This window comes from Rhopilema esculentum, chromosome 21 (assembly GCF_057945365.1).
Source record: "Rhopilema esculentum isolate cy_ngs chromosome 21, ASM5794536v1, whole genome shotgun sequence".
NCBI lineage: Eukaryota > Metazoa > Cnidaria > Scyphozoa > Rhizostomeae > Rhizostomatidae > Rhopilema > Rhopilema esculentum.
In genome coordinates, this window is record NC_142835.1 from 2524194 (window position 1) to 2541920 (window position 17727).

General features: G+C 35.9%; 2 protein-coding genes across 2 annotated transcripts; one reads left to right on the forward strand and one right to left on the reverse strand.

The window, feature by feature from the left end:
- Nucleotides 1-480: 480 nt before the first annotated feature.
- Nucleotides 481-11091, reverse strand: LOC135684889 (amyloid-beta A4 protein). Its single transcript, XM_065200583.2, has 9 exons — nucleotides 10930-11091; nucleotides 7998-8161; nucleotides 6364-6503; nucleotides 5821-6006; nucleotides 4658-4801; nucleotides 4278-4433; nucleotides 3797-4031; nucleotides 3451-3631; nucleotides 481-2830 (listed from the first exon to the last, which is right to left on the reverse strand). The coding sequence occupies exons 1-9, from the start codon at nucleotides 10972-10974 to the stop codon at nucleotides 2054-2056; spliced, it is 2028 nt and encodes a 675-aa protein (XP_065056655.1). The 5' UTR covers nucleotides 10975-11091; the 3' UTR covers nucleotides 481-2053.
- A 4472-nt stretch (nucleotides 11092-15563) lies between these two features.
- Nucleotides 15564-17491, forward strand: LOC135684639 (testis-specific serine/threonine-protein kinase 3-like). The gene has a single exon (XM_065200271.2). The coding sequence runs from the start codon at nucleotides 15929-15931 to the stop codon at nucleotides 17039-17041; it is 1113 nt and encodes a 370-aa protein (XP_065056343.2). The 5' UTR covers nucleotides 15564-15928; the 3' UTR covers nucleotides 17042-17491.
- The last annotated feature ends 236 nt before the right edge of the window (nucleotides 17492-17727 follow it).

A 17727-nucleotide genomic window follows, 5' to 3' on the forward strand; every position in this document is an offset into this window, starting at 1 on the left:
GTGTCAAACGCTTTGGGTAGACTACGCAACAAGGCAATGCAAACCCCATTACCTTTAAAGGATCTAGCCAAAGAAGAGAACCACCTGCGTGTCTGCCTTGGATTTTTTACCATCAGATGGAAAACTGGCTTGGGTTATACTGCTTTCCTCGAGATGGTTTTTTGAAAGTTTGCCAAAAATTTTGCTTCGTTAGCTAATATCTATTGGAAATACTTTCCAACTTTACTTGATATTCTGTTACGTTTCTCTTTATAAGGCCCACATGGATGAAACAGGGGCGTGTCCTAATCACACCCCGAATTTTACCACTGTTTGGAAATATTGGGGGTGGGAGACACCCCTGTGAACTTTACAGGGTTTTAGAGACATCACGAAATCAAGTTCTATACAGACACAACCGTATTTGTAGATTTTAAATTGCAGATTCTACAGCATTTTCCAGGATTGGAGGTGCAGAAGACAACGAGGCAAAAAACAAGGTTTATGGTTACAATGTTCTTTTAGATCACCACAGACTTAACTGGCTTTAATTACTTCAAACGCACCTGTTGAGAAATAACTAGGGTTACATACACAAAATGGGAGCGCCCATTCACAAGAGTAAAATGTAAATAATGAAATATTCTATCAAGCACTATTGTTTCAAGAAAACTGGAAGTTCAGTTACTTAAAACCATGCTCTTTGAATGCTTTCAGTGATATCCAGAACATGAGCGTATGCTATTCTAGGTTATTTGGCAAACTTGTACAAGGCTAGCTCATTTGCTGGTATACTTGGCTATCAATATATTTATATGTATATATTTGGACTTGCTTCCTGCGATTGTATTCATTGCCAGGGGCTTCTCTAGACTGCTAGCTCAGTAAGTGCTCTAAGGGTGTCACACTGATTTCGATAAATCCTATGAAAAACCTGTAACCATAAATGATTAGAGATCTGCGGTGCATAGCCTTCTGGGTAACACGGGATCCCCATCAAGGTTACCAAGGGTAATCCCACTCCCCTGTCCTTCAAACTGCTACTCCAAAAACCAACTTGTTTATTCTCGGCAAATGCAAAGCCACAAAAAGATATCTAGGGAGAGAATGGTGGTCTGATGCAAAGGGAAGTTTAGGCCCGCTATAAACGATCTGGAATAGTAAAACAATTGATAAGGTTAGAAACACAAGGCTTTATAGGATTCAAAATCTCATTTGGTTTCCACTCAGGAGGTACTAACTCCGATGGAGATGTTTTATTTTGACCCATATGCCTTCTTTGGAGCTTAAATGAGCAACGGACATCGGTAACGGAACATTATCATCTAAGGAGATGTATATTACGATGGGGGTAGAAAATACAGATAAATCCCAGATATACCTCTTTTTGTCCACATTTAGACACACCAGCACAAGGCTAAAATGACTTGAATGTTCTTTAACTGACAATGCGACGTGTCCTAAGCATTCAAACATGGTGCAATGTGAATAACATCCATTAATGATAATTTATGATTAAATGTGGCATCGTGGAACGCATTTGTGCCAAATATGACGATAACATGAGGCAATAACTAACGACACCTTTTAAACAATGAAGCTTAACATGAAATAATACGAAATAAGTCATAAAAAATCGAAATATTACTCCAAAAATGCATTTGCAAAAGTCTACTTAAAATTACAAAAATGCAAGACTTCAAAACGAATAGCTTGATAAATTCATCAATTTATAACATCGCAAGCCTGTACGTGAAAACAATTTTCTGTTTTTGAAGACTTGTTAAGGGCAGCTTTAAACTCATTGATTAAGGACAGCAATCGTTTTATGTAACCAAACCAGTCCAAGAGTTTTGATTTGCGTTTCTGGCGGCAACTTTTGCTCGAAAGACATCACTACTTGCAAAGACAAAATTTACGGTCAGGCGAGGTCCTGTATCAGCGAGTTGATCTCGATGATGAAATTATCGACAGAAAATCGAAAGTCTTGTTGGCTTTAACTAGTGCAAATGCAATCAAAGATTTAAAGTAACAAAAGCATAGCACAAATCATCAAATCATCTTAATATACAGTCTAGTAATAGAAAAACTTGTATGTCGGGTTTTCGTATCCATTCTTCTGCATTTTGACAAGATGCTCCTGGTCTTCGGGTCCTGCATCATTGACCAAAAGGCGACCTTGGTTGGCTCTGTTTCTTCGCATCACCAATGCAACAATAATCGCAAGCATTATGACAAGGGCGCCGCAGCTCAGACCTATAACAGCTGCAAACAGAGCTGGTGAGCGAGGATGCTTGAAAAATGCATGGTGGTGATGCTTCTTTTGAGGCTTGGGTTCTGTTGGCTTGTTTTGGTCGCTTAATGGCTCCTCAAGCTCTGATGAGTCAATTGTTTTCGGTGGCTGGTCAGTTGGATTCAAGGTGTTCTTAGAAAAGTGATCCTTTGACTCGTTATTAACTTCTACTTCCTTAGGTCCGTCCACCTCAGTCTCTGCCGACCTTGGCTCCTCTTCATCGATCTTCATAAGATGCTCCAGTGGTTTTTTGTGAGGGATCTGAAAGTTTCCTTTCTTTTTGATCAGCCTCAATAGTCCCTCACCGAATTTGTGATGTATGGTAGTGATTGGCGCAACTTCCGCTGGTTTGACTGTAGTGACTTCAACAGGTGCCTCTGTGGCTGGCTCTTTTGTGGTTAATTCTTGCTCCTCTGTGAATGGCCCGTCAAATGGCTCCTCGAGCGTATCAATAGGTACCTTCTCTTCTAGTTCATCAACAAGGAGTCCTTCTGTCACAGGTTCTTCGGTAGCCACAGTAGTTGGGGCTTTGCTTAAAATTTTCTCTGGTACTTGAGTCTGCAAAAAGAAAATTGAATTCCAGTCAAGAGGAACATATTTTTTGAGTTTCATCAACACCATGCGTTTAAACTCGCATCATACCCAATCATGGAATTTAGTATAATCCAATATCCACAAAACACCCGAAAAATAGAGAGTAATCACATAGTCGCCCAAGAAACCAATAAGCAATATATTTCTACATCAGACAATAAGTATCTGTTTCGTTGCTAGAATGAAGTAAAGGACTAAAGCCATCTTTGAATCCAATAGGGGTGTCGATTTTTTATCACGCAGCAAGCAAAGGATTCATGCTTCAAGAAAATCTTCAAAGCTACATAGATAATAATTAACTGAAGAAAACTACACTTTCTAAGAGCGATATGCAAAAAGACTGGAATTCATTTCCTGAATGAGAGATAAATGTTTTCAGTGATTGCATTTTACAAGTTTCATTTGATCCCCCTTTAAATGCATATATGTGGCAACTATAAAATAAATAAAGTATAGAGCAACTACCTGGTTGCCACTTTTGAATTCCTTTAAAGTAAGTAAAATTGGAGGGCACAAGACAGATAATGTTTAATTGACAAAGCAGCAATGACCAAAGAAAAAGATCTAAAGAACAAGAAACTTACAGGTGTAAGTTTGAAGACTTCGTGGATATAAAACTTTTCTGCGACATCAGGGAGGAAGGAAAGCAAACCCAAACTTTTGTTCACAAGGTCATTCAGCTGTTGGAGGTGAACAAGAAGATCTTTACGTAGCGATTCAACAATCTTTGGCTTCTGCTTTCTCAAATGTTGGAAGTGGCGCAGACTGAAAAAGAATAAACAAGAATTTTAATTATTTTTATTTCATTCCAACAGAGATGCTGTTTCTTTCATACACATGTTAAACTTGAAAACCTTTAAACCATGGAAATATAAACACAATGCAGAAGAAATGTTTGCCCTGATGTGTTTTAAAAAATAAGCCTTTTACCTGTGAAGGCGATCATGCTCACAACTCTGGAAGAATTTTCTGGCACTTCTGATGATGTTCTTCATTGAGTGTGGTCTTTCCTGGATGGCCAAAAAGTAGGCGAGCATTGATTCTCTCTTGCTTTTGTTGATGTTGACTTGAATGCATTTTGCATGTTCAGTTTTGAGACGATCTCTTGCTTCTTTTGCTTCTTCCTCCAATGCAGCCAAGGTTTCTCTAAACACTTGCAGAGTTTCTAGAAAGTAAGCAAAACCCAGTTTTTAAAGCAAATAAAACATGTATAACCAGGTTGCACAACATCTATAGCCAAAAACCTTTATTCACAACATGATACTAACAAGAGGTGTTCAAATCTTGCAAAAGAAAAATTTCTGAGTAATTAAGGAATAAAATATTGACAACTTGCTGTTTGATCTCATTATAATCAATCATTCATCAAGAAAAAATAGCTTTTCACAACTTTAAAAAGAACTTTGCTTACTTTTCATTTTTTCCTGTGCCTTTTTGGGGCTGACTGCATTCATTTTCTTGTATCGAGTTTCTGCCTCATCCCACTCATCAACAACAGCTGCAATCTTGCTTCGGTGACTCTCTTCAAGCTGCTGCCTTTTTGTCTCATACATGGCTCTGTCACAACCTACAAAGAGCAATGATATAAATACACATTAGTTTGATAGTCAAATTTTATTTGGCTTTTTCCAAACAATTTGCCATCGAAGATATCTCTTGTCTACATATTTATATTTATCTTCTTAAAAATATTTGTAACCAAAATTCCATAAAAGTCTCCATCTAAAATTTTTTTTTAAAGATAGACAAACATCAAGTTTACAGTATATATAATCAAGCTCAGAAATGTACCTTTGGTTTCCTCTGGCAGAAATTTCTCAACTTCCTTTACGGCCTCTTCAAGTGCTATTCTATCAACTGGGAGAATTTTCTTCTTTATAAAACGTTTAGGCTCCTCCTTCTTTTTGTCAACGGGGCAGCAGACAAACTCAACACCTTCAAGAATCAATAATGAAAGCCATCACCATCTAATTACCTTGCTAACCATTAGCTGACTACTTGAAAATAATTTTCAGAATGGTATCATATTTTATACTCCTGTTTTTGTTTCAGGTAACAATGGAAAAAATATAGAACAAAGTGGAAAAAAATATGAAAAAAATATAATGCCAAGTTCAAAAGAGCAAACTATGAAAAAAAATCAGGGAATGAAGAGTTTTGAAAAAAAATTGCTGTCACACACAAGCAAGGATTTTCAAATCAGTTTTTAGTGCTTGAAGGGACCTTTTGGAAAAAGCATTTTTAACCTATAATATTTTCTTGTAAACTGTATTAAAAATGTTTGTTTTTTTTGTAATGGAATTTTCTGTTCTCCAGAGAGTGGGCAGGCAATATTTTCCAGCAATATTAAAAGCAATATAAAATGTTGCTTGGAGTTCCATGTATGATTATTTATATAATATACTAAATACATATATTGGTTAACCACCATGTGCTTGACATCTGAGGGTAAGTAAATACCACTAACAGAGTTCATTCATGATATGGGTAAGTGACAAAATAATGATTTCTAAGCTCAAAAATTATATATATTTAGCAACTAGAGACCTTTTAGGTAAGATATTGCTCACTAATGGCTAATTGTTGCTGTAAAAGGGTGATGTTGTATTGTGATCAAAAGTTCTAAAATGAGGCAATTCAAAATAATGTGTCACAACTGGAGCTTTTCTCATAGATTTCTTTAGAAAATTAAACTTTAAAAATCCAGCTGTTTAATTGAATGTTGTTTAATTGGTAACACTTAAGAAGTATTTAATGTTGCTGCTCTGGAATGTCTCTTTATATCTGTCTGAGACACACATATTTCTGACTTATTGAGATACTGCCTCACTTATTTTACAAAAGTCAATTTGCAGAGGGCCTTAAAAGATTTATCCTTCTCTACACAGCAATCTTTTCTATATAAATTTCTAGAATGTCCTGAAACCATGGCAGCCAGTTTGCAGTCTACTTACCAGTGAACATATCAATGCCACAGCTTAGGAGGATTCCATACTCATTAAGGTGCATGTCATCTTTCTTACAGAATGCCTTAGCTTTTACCTTCCATTCATCGTGAGTCATGCAGGATGCTTCATCGTGAAGGTGATTAAACTTGCAGCCCTTTGGCACCATTAAAGCATCTGCTTCATACTCATCAACTAAAAAGAAGATAGGCTATCAGCACCAGTTTTTTCTGAGCTTAACACTTTTTGGCAAAAATGTGGGCAGTTGCATAATTGCAAAATAATTTGATGGTCAATTTCAAAGCAGCCAAAAAAACAAAAAAATTGCCATTCATAGAACTAGGTACATTGATAGAATTAATTTTTTAACCGCATGGCATATAATCTCTTGATGTTTCTTATTATAGATCACCATTAGAAGCAATGCAATTTAAATATTTATTTGGATATATATATATATAAGACCAGAACAAAAATCTAGTTACAAATTACTAGAAAATTTAAAGGTGCTTTGCAATAAAAACAAAAAACACAATTTGATGAAAAGCTTACCAAGGCATCGGTATGGTACAACTTTCTTCACAACATTGCATTCCTTTGAACCAACTTTGCACCAGTTCTCAATTTTAACTTTCTTGTTGGCTTCAACAATGTTGGTGATGTTAAGGCTCGGATATGCTTTTTGACAGTATCTAGCAAAAAGTGGCAGGTTTTGAAGATAATTTCTCACAATAACAATCAGTAAACCTGGCTTTCACTCTAAATTTTGTTATTGAGAATAACAAATCCCACATTTTAACATGTTTGTTGCAGAGCATTGCTACCTAAAGATTGTGCCTGTAACTACCATTGCTACCACTTTTGGATTTGGCCACTGTTGATTGTGCCTGTAACTCACTTTGGGCATGTACCTGGGCACTTGGGCGACCAAGCTCAAATCTCTGTCACCATAATTACCATAATTACTGACAATAGCAGTAGCCAAAATGTTTACAATCATAAACTAAATTGTTAGATGAGGTACTTTAAGACTTTTAGCAGGGAAGCAGTAAACAACACCTCAATTCTAGTACCCTCAAGGAGAACTAATTCTAGATAAATAAGAATATAAACAAAGGAAAAATTGATTCCAAAGAGAGCAATCTATGACTCCACTCCAGCATTCGAGGAGAGAGCCTAGAGGGGAGCAAGAGCTATGGCTCTCCTAAAATGGCCAGGCCTGCATCATACAATCACTGAATTTGAACTTAATGTATACTTATTTAATGTAAATATTAATATCTGAAAGATGCCACAACCCATAACACATATATAGCATCAAAAGCTCTGACCTCAGGTGTTTTAAAAATCTGATGTAAAACATTCACGAAAAGAATTATGTGTGAGTGTTTTTCTTGAAAATCAATATACAACTGGTAACATAATACAATTCCATCTTTCTGAAAACAAAGCCTTTTGGTGCACTGAATTCTTTTTTCACAAATGCAATTTACATATTTGATGAGGTGTTAAGAAAACCAATACATTCTAAGATAACAAATAAGGTCTGAACCAAGAACAATACATGTTGTGTGGCCTTGCATTTCTTAGCAAAATAATTTCGACCCAAGGAGCAGGTGAATGGACAGACTTTTCAAAAGTACAAATCTTTTCTGATTAAGCACCTTACATAACAAAAATTGACTTAAAAAGACTCTCTTGTCAAAATCTTTTCAAAATTTTGAACAGGTGTTTTATACAAATGTTGACAGATTCAGAATAATTTTTCTTAGAAATGTACATTTAAAAAAACGCATGTTTCAATACACTATTTCATGACAATATAAACTGAAATGCAGGACATAATGAATGTACAGATTGATAAATCACAGCCTTACAAATTCTTCAGTTCTAGTTCTTTAATCAAAATTTGATAGCCACAAGAAATAGTTAAATGATCTAAACTTCTGCTATAAAAAGACATCATGAAAAATAACAGATTCCTGAAAAGTCCTTTAAAAGCAACAATAAAGATACTCAATACAAAAAAGGGTTTAGAGTATCAATGGCTAAATTTTTTGTTTCAGCAATAGCAACAAAAAGGGGAATCAATTTTACTGATGTCCTTTTCAAGATGAGATGATTATTAAAGGGGGGAAAGAATATGTTTAATTAAACCATTGTAAAATTTTGAATGTGACAACTACCTTTTGACATCTTCCTTGTTGGTATCACACTGGGCTTCAACCTTTTGATCACTAACCCACTTTCCTGTTTTCAAGTCAATGTGAAAAGGCACATGTCCACAATAAATTGCCACTCTGGGTTCATGTCCAGTTTGGTCAAAAAGGTCCAAAATACTACCAAAAGCCTAAAAATAAAATCACACATACATAGATAAATTTTTACAAAGAGAGTATATACCTTTAAAACTAGGAATTGAAGTAAAATTATACTCATTAGGTGCGAAGATGGCTCAGTTGTTAGAGGCGCTGACTTCAGACCCAAGTGTCTGTGGTTCGAGTCTCTGGCATGACCAAACTTTCACCCAGAGTAGGGAGAGTTGCCAGCTCTCTGTAATTCCAGGCGTAGGAATCACGAGGTGTGGTCACATCGAGAGGAAGGGCCAGGACACTGCTCTATAAGCATAGCTTCTCAGTGTCCTAAAAACTACCTTCGGATGCTAGGTAGCAACAAATACAAATACTCAGAAAAGTTAATAAATTTGTTAAAGATGTTTCAAGCATAGCCCTTTATCAAGTCACTTGTCATTAATAAATTCATTAATTTCTGCCTAGTACAATTTCACTTACATTCCTAGTTTTATTCTATCACATGATACAGCATGCAAGCTAGTATATCTATAGTATATACCTACTCTGCTAATATCAAAAGAAGCTTCAAATACAAATGATCTTGTGTCCTTAAACACAGGGAGGATTTCTTTAAATGTAATAATGCAATTTTTTTATGTAATGTCAAATAAAAAATTACCTCAAACTAAAATGTACACAGTATTCATATGAATGAACTTTTGTCATTAAACTTTATGATCACAGCTGTTGGGGTTAATCCCTATTGTTAAATATGTTCCCATACAGATCAATAAGCCAAAAACTATAGTTCATGTGTACATATGTAAGACAAACGTCAACACACTCCCCAAGGCCAAATTTGTCAGAAAATAAAAAAAGAAGGTGCCCAGCAACAGATTAAAAAAGAAAAACACAATGAATTCTTAGAAGGTGTCTATCGTGTTAACAACAAAGAGCAAACATTAGCAACTTATTGATGATGGTGTTTAAAAATTTCAAGCAAAACTTCAGTTGCATCCATTTTGCTAATGCTACTGTTCAGGAAAGATAGCTTTTTTGATGGATATTCAAAGTCTAAGAAACCATTTTTAGAATGTAGCTGTAAAAAAATTCATATTGTAATAAGTAAAACCTGGTTGTCATTAAAAAATGTAACAGCTTCAAGGCATTTTTAATTAGACTGCTGCAATGCATTTTAAAATAAACCCATATATATAGATAGACAGATATGTGCATTTTTATTTACAAGAATCTGAGGTTCAGACTGGCTCTCCAAAACCCAAAGGCTGGATTAATTGGATTCTTTTCTTGAAATATTTGGGTGTATGTAAAAAAAGGTGACAATAGTACTGCTTTGAAGATAATATTACCAAAAAATACATGTAGGCTTAAAAAATGTGTTTTCGCTTCAAATTCCAGAAATTTCATAAGCTTGTAAACAAACTTGCTTCAAAAATACATTTACAGCTCTAATAAAATAACTTTTTTTATAAAGTGTATAAATATATATATAAATAATTTTTCTCCTGTCAGCCTCTTGGTCAGAATTTATATATATACATTAATGTTTTTAACTTATTCCAAAACATCTAGATTCTATTAGATAAATCCTTCAGCAAGCTTTTTTCAAATAACCTTAAAATCATAATCAATGATTAATTAGCACATGTTATTACTGTTTAAATTATATGCCTGCTTGGAAGCAAATTTTATAATCCAGCAATGCATATTCTTCATATGATATTTCTTTAATGATTATTTAATTAAACAAAAGGACCCTGAAAAAAGATTTTGAGTCACATGTTGAAAGTATGGTTCCATTCACAGTTAAGATACCATAACAACAAAAGCAGGTACCAGCAAGAACGTGATGATTTATTCAGAGTAGTAGAAAACTTGTTTTGATATGTCATATGTCACGACCTGACAAAATATATACTGCCTAAACTGATTTAATGCAACATATTTCAATTTTAATTGTGTCAAAACCAAAAGTAAGCATTGCCCCAGCATCCATTTCTATCTCTAGGTTCATCCAGAACTTACAGTCTGTTAAAATGTTACGCGAATGCTGGGCAAGGTCTTGTTGAATAAAGATACTAATATGAGCTTGAAAACAAAGCCAGCGAAAACCTTTCTCCTTGAAACTAAATGCATTCTGTTTTCCCGGGACCCTGGTACCTGGGACTAGAATTAAGCATCAATTCCGACAAGTATCTAGCTAAAATTTAATCTTTAGGCCGATGACCATCAAGAGTTTGAAACAATTTCACTAATTGAACACACGCCAATATCTCCACTATCAGAGTCATAAATTTTGACGCAACAATATAACGACACAACGCTTCACTGGTTCCTGATAATAATTATTTCCCCCACAGAGTTTCAATTACCAACTAACCTACAAAATAACTTCACGCGCTGTTTTGCCTTTCTGGGGTAAATCTTATGGAAAGCAAAATATTCATTGAAACATATATGTTACAGACAATTTAAAATTCTTTTAAGAACAAATCTTTGCAAGAAATCGATAGGGGATGAAATTTCCTTCGAGCTGAAGTGATATCAATCGATCTTGTTTACTTCGCTGCAAAGAACTTCCCACTGTTCAAACTTAGGAATTTCTTCCTTGCACAGCAGCTCTCTGAGATAATAGATGCTATTTAACCTTAATGAAGTTGAATGTTTCAAGACACAGAATTATCTAAGATCTGTATTACAATTTCGCTGAAAATTTATTAAGAAGCAAATCGTGAACGTAGCGAGTTTCAACATGGCGAGGACAATGAAGAATGAAATTAGATCACTGTTCGAATGATCTTACCTGTGCTACCAGCACGGCAATAAAAATGGTGATAGGTTTCAGCATTCTCCTGGAAAGATAACCTATCCCTGTACTATAAAATATGGTTTCTCCTTTTGCAATACCTTGTAATTTTGAAATTCAACACTGTGCGGTGACGAAACTTATAAGTTATTAGGTCGATCCTTTCTTCTTAGGCATGACTTGCGGCACAATGACCGCAAAGTCCGAGACTAGCCAATCAAAAGCTCCGAAATCGCAAAGCAACCAATCAATTGCTAGAAGATTTCCATATGAATCCCCTGACATTTGATTGGACATCCAACACAGAAACAGGAAGTGACTAATGCCTTCAATTTCAAAGCATATTGAAAATTGTTCCTCTGTGATTTTCCCCGTTTCCTCTTACCTTTTGAGAGTTTTTCCTGCTCTCCCTGCCTTTCAATAAATCTCAAGGCGCGAAACCCAAACACCAAAGGTATACGGAAATCAAAAGTGCATGATAGTTTAGGGAAGTCGTAAAATATCTATAAAGGAATGTCTGTGTTTATCCAATCAAATGGCAAGATGTGTATGAGGGGATTACATACCCCTACTTTTTGGAGAAGCTGTCGGTAATTTTGGGCTTGTTAGTAAAAGTTGTAGTGAAGTTCCCGGGTTCCTGATTTGTCAGTAATTTTGAACTACTCATCATCGTGGACATCATTTCATAGGATTATCAGGAGGGTGAAAGTTCTGCTCCACTAGAAGATATTTTTTATTTTTTAGAAACTGAATCATAGATTCAAAAGTGCTCTCAAAAATTTCATGCTCAACAAACGTCATCAACGATTTTGCAACATACTATATGAAATTGAAAAAGAAAAATTAGCAGTTCAGCACAGGGATAGATCCAGAAAAAAATTTGACCGCTGCATATTTGCAAACGAAAAAGGTGCAAAAGTTTAAAAACAGAGTTATCTTTTCTGAACAGCAGCACAAGCAAAAAATTAAATCGATATGATAGGTTTCCTACATCATGGATGCAGGGTGACAATAGCCTGAAGTGAAAAACAATGAAAAGATGTTGATCACTTTGAATGAGACATTAAGACAGGTGCATGTGCTCTTTTCTGTGGGCCGTCAACTTTCGTCATAAGAATTTAAATTTGCATCTTTCTAGAGCTATCTTTCCTGAACATAGATGCATTAGCAAAATGGATGCAAATAGCCTGGAATGAAAAAAACAGTGAACTGTTGTTGATCACTTTGAATGAGACATTAAGGCAAATGCATGTGCTCTGTTCTCTGCCCTCGCAAGTGATGTCGCTATTGGGAAATTAAACTGTCATTCCTGAAACTTTCACCGAAATCAAAAATTACAAGTTCCAGAAATATGGTTGTTTCAGTGACCACGGCATCATAACGAGGTCTTCATTTTTGTTCCATCGCAGGGTATTTATTAAAGCTTGCTGTTCTCGAGCGTGTGTTTGCAGATTTTCCAACGTGTTCATTAAAGATCGGAAAAGTGTGAGAGGGAAATTCTAAATATTTTATGTCACTTTTGGCAAATTATCCCATACTTTTTGTTCCATATAATTCTGGTTGAATCAGTTACTGTAAATACCAACATGGGATCCTCGGGAGCCCAGTGAACAAAACCCTCCCACACCAATCCGTCTCTGGAACCCATTGAGGCTAGTCACTTCGCAGTCCCATCTTTCCACAAAACAAAGCACATGATCTTTTTAGAGGGTATATCCGCTACAATGTCTTTGGTACTCCAATATCAAAAGTAATGGAGAAATTTTGCATTGCCACCATCTAAATGGTAGCTGGGAATTAAGGGTAAAGGTATTTATAATTGAACCCCTACTAACATTCTCATGTTATTTGACGTCCAATTAACGATCACCATTTTATTTCTGAAATGATATTCTCTGAAATGAAACTGAAAGGATCATCGAAATATGAATAGGACTAATGCAGTTGCATAAAGTTACCTTCTGTTCAAAAACTGAAGGCCCCCAACCTTTAGGGCCACCATCGAATATATTTTCTTTATTATTTTGCTAGAAAGCTGGAATTCTGGATGTGATGAACGGGTTCAAGGGCTTCCGAGACTGCATGAAATATCAGTTTAATTGAATTGAATGCTTGTTAACTCTTGTTTTGTCTATCTTGTATTAAAAATGCTTACTTCTTGGGGGTCCCGAACTGAAATATTCCTAGGGGCCCGGCTGCCTCCGTTACGCCACTTGACTTATGCCGAATGTAATGTATATTTGCCAGGCATTCACTTGTGAATCATTTGAACGTTTGCTTGTACGCCAAATGATCGTTGTAAACGGCGCGAAGCAGGGTCATTGAGTAAAAGTAGAAGGACCCCTTACCAGTAACAAACTGCTTATCAAATATCCATAAAGAATGAACTGACTTGACTTAACTTCAAGCAACAAACAAAATGACTAATACAAAAAATTTATACGATCTGATCTTGTTCTTATGTTTAAAGGCTGTTCTTATTCTTGTGTAACCGGCATGCTTAGCGGCAGTTGTCTTGAGAAATTTACTGTGAGTTGTATTTTCATGCAGTACGATATTAGGCCGGTCTTTTGAATTATTGCTGCAAAGCATGCCGATTGCACAAGAGCCTTTAAGTTTATTAGCAAAGTGTGTTTCATTTTTTGCGCTTAAAAATTGCAAGGCCTTATCTAAGTCACGTACAAGTCAAACTAGATAAAAGTATGAAGCATAATTACAATAAAAAGGTTATGAATTATGAATTAAAGGCAGATCACCTTATAAAAATCTTACAATTTTACATCTTCGGTGTGAATCCCATTGTTTTTGCTGAAGAATCCATGAAAATCCTTTTGTTTTGGTGGAAATCTAACACGACATGTGCAAGAAAGAATTGTCCCTCGTTTATGAATATTGCTTAGAATCTGGCACGTCTAATGTTTATACGTCTAGAGTTCTATAACCACCGATCTAAGAAAATGCATTAAATTGAACAATTACAGGGAATTGTTATTACTGTAAATACTAAAGCTACGCCATAAATTATTGTGTTTGACCTTTATACCAAAAATCCATAAAATAATTGTTGAAATTTCATAAAACTATTTTTTTTGGAAATTCATTAACAAAACAAGATATTGCAATTTTGTAACACTGTTTTGCAACGTGTTGCTCCATCGTTGTTCTTCCGTTGAAAAAAATTGTACGCAATAACGGCGATTATTTCAGTAAAGTAAAATAAAGGTAAGTAAACTAAAGTAAAGATGACTTTAACAATACACATGAAGATTACTGCTAAAATGTCTCTTGTAAATGTTTCGATTTCGCATTCAGACAAGAGCTGTACATACTTGGTTGGTATTTGAGCTGAACATTATAAAATGCGATTACCAGGCAACTATAATTACAATGCAGATGTTTTTGACAAATAAGCTGCCCTCAGGCACCGCGGAGCGTTGAAAAAAGTGGGAGTCTAAAAAAGTGGGGGCTAAAACCGTATAAAAAGAGGCTTTACTGTTAGTTTGTTACTTAATATTTGGCATTTTTTGCAAAAAGTGCTCCACGGTGCCTGGTCCTTACTTCAAACTCAACACAAACACGCATGATCCTGCTCCTAGTTTCCAGCCATTCCAGCTCCTCAACCCTACCTCCCATTCTAATCAGTATTGTTAAAGCCTATTTTGCAGTGCGGTTGCAAAAGTTTAAAAACTCAATGCAATGGTCATCCCAGTCCCAGAATGATTTTCCGGGTCCTTATGGCTTAAACCCCATTCTTTATTACCAATATAAGCAAATCCGAAATCCCAGTTTCCCTCTTCATGGTCGTCCTAAAACATTGATTGGGATGATACCGTCAATTTCTATGACAAAGTCTCCATATTTAGGAGTCGGGTTTGTTTTCTGATCTAAAAATATGGTATGAAATGAATAATAAGAGTAAGGGTAGTTTCACTTTTATTTAAAACGAAAGTAAAAAAGTACCTTTTGAGCAGGGATTGGCTCAATGAATTAAAAACGATCTTCTTGAAGATTAGCAATAAAGTTAGCCGTTTTGATATTTCTCTCTTGCAACTTTAATTTCTGAACTTCTGGCTTATTTGTAGCAGGCCAGTTTGTGAGGGAATAATGGGTATAAGCATCATAAGATGCCAAACACGAAAATGAAGGCGTTATCATGTAAATAGCTAAACCTGACACGATTTTGATAAGGATCGATAGCGAAGCTATGCTGAAGGAATACTATACCGCATCGTGTAAGAGGGTTCTGAAATTCTAACAGAAATGTAACAAGATTACAAAAGAAAGATTACAAAGAGAAAAACAATTTTTCTTAAAGTATCTATGTAATACCTGGGAGAGACAGGGGTCAGCAACCCTGCCCTAGTACTTTCATATCGACAAAGTTCAAAACTTCGAAACTCGCCATTTTTTGGCTAAATCTTTTATAAGGTTTAGCCCCACGGGTTTATAAGGTTGGTAAAATTCGTCTATGGGAAACCAACTCTTTGAATCAATGCTGCCGCGAGATTTCAATGCTGCTATTTCGACTAAGAACTAACTGAATAGTTTAATTGGATTCACATTAAATATAACCTAGTAAATATAGATGTTTCATATTAAACTATTAGATTTTCCATTAGACAGTTCACAGATTTTACAACAAATTCACTGATTTTTTATCAACTAAACAAGCCATGTTTTTAAAAAGTATGTAAGAAGTGCAGATAATTTTTTTTGATTTTCTATATTTCATTCAAATTTTTCAGCCAAAGCTTTTTAAGTATTTAGAATATTTGTTTCTGTTTCCTTGCCCTATGGCTTCCTGGAAAGGGACTGGATTCTAATCATTGATTAATCAGTTACTTAATCTTGTCAAATCGGTGTCAATTTTTCGCCCTTTTACTCTGACGTCAAATGAAGTTTTCTACGAAATTATGACTGGTTCTGCATTAAGACGTCGATGAAGAGTTTATAACCACGAAAGCTATAATGGACATTATTGTGCAAAGGGACATCTATGATTAGTTTCTTTGCAACAACATTTTCTCTTCGAAAGTACTTTCGGTATCTGATGGCTAGTAAAGGAAAAGAGGATGACAAGCGAGTTGATGATGCTCCCGAAACTGCAACGGCACAACAAAGCGAGAAGCCAAAATCACGACCGCCATCTTCAAAGCCAGACTTGCCTCCAGGCGCCATTTCTGGTCCCTTCGATTCCTCTGCTGCTTTGCTAGCTCAATATGGCTACACATTGGGACCCAGTCTTGGGAAAGGATCATATGCAGTTGTGAAAAGTGCACAGTCTAAAAAGCACAAACGAAAAGTTGCGATTAAAATAATTTCAAAGAAAAAGGCGCCTGAGGACTACCTCACAAAGTTTTTGCCGCGCGAAATTCAAGTCCTAAAACGTCTTCGACATCCACATTGCATTACCCTGCTCGAGGCCATAGAAACAAACACAAGAATATATCTAATTATGAATCTTGCTGAAAATGGGGACTTATTAGAATACATACGATCCAACGGAGCATTATCGGATGACGGAGCACGGACCTTCTTTGCGCAGCTTGTTGCCGCAACAGAATATTTTCATTCGATGGGCATTGTTCACCGCGACTTAAAATGCGAGAACTTACTACTTGACCATAACTACAACATCGTGGTATCTGACTTTGGATTCGCACGCGCATCAATGATTGTGCCGGAAACAAATAAACGCGTTTTGAGTCAAACCTTTTGTGGCTCATATGCATATGCACCGCCAGAGATTTTGCGTGGTATTGCATACGACGCAATGCTAGCTGACATATGGAGCTTGGGTGTTGTGCTTTTTACAATGGTTAGTGCGAGCTTGCCCTTTGATGATTCTCACTTGAAAACCCTCCTGGAGCAAGTCATGCGACCAGTGCATTTCTCTAGAAGAAAAAACATATCTCCTGAGGTAAAGGATTTGATCAACAAAATGTTGCAACCAGATGTTCGTAAACGTTACGATTTACCAGAAATCAAAGAGCACATCTGGCTTAAAGGGGAAAAGCTACCTAATGAGGAAGAAACAAAGGTGGTGAAGCCTGTTTTGGAAGGTAAAGTACCGGATGAATCAGTTGTTGCCACAGAGACCAAATGCTGACGCAACCTGTTTGGTTATAGACAAAGGTTGGCCGTGAAGTAACAGTAACAGATCATCGTAAAACTTATTAAATGTTTTGAAACTTCCCTTATCGTCAGAGGTGAAGAAGCCTTGAAAAAACGTCTTGGAAAATGAATTTTAGAGTTTACTGAATAAGACATGTTTTAATTCTTATGTATGTTGTAAATTGCTGGACAATTTGTACCAAATGTACCAACAATTCGTTCTTGCAGTGGGTGACTTTAGCATGCATAGCCTAGAGGTCCTAGCACTCTTTGACGCTCAGCAAATCTTCTAAGTAGAAGAAAAGAGTCTTGAAATCTGGGCTGAATTCGAGGGCTTCACATACTGGGGGCAAATTTCTCTTTAGCCACCATTTCACTTTATGAGCGTAAAGAAGTAAGCACATGAATTATTGTAATTCAGAAAAGATTAATACATCAAAAAATGGTTATCTATGTGCGATTAATGAATGAATGGAATTGAGAATGAACACTTATAAAATTGGAAAGCCAATGGGCATTGGGTTTCCATAAATTGAAGTAAACCATTGCTTGTGCTCCGGTCCAAATGTTGCCCTCGCAAAACACACAAATGCCAGCTAAAAAGTTTCACAATTAGATACCAAACTTCAGTAGTCACCGGGAAAAATTTTACAATATCCGAAAATCATTTTTGTCATTTAG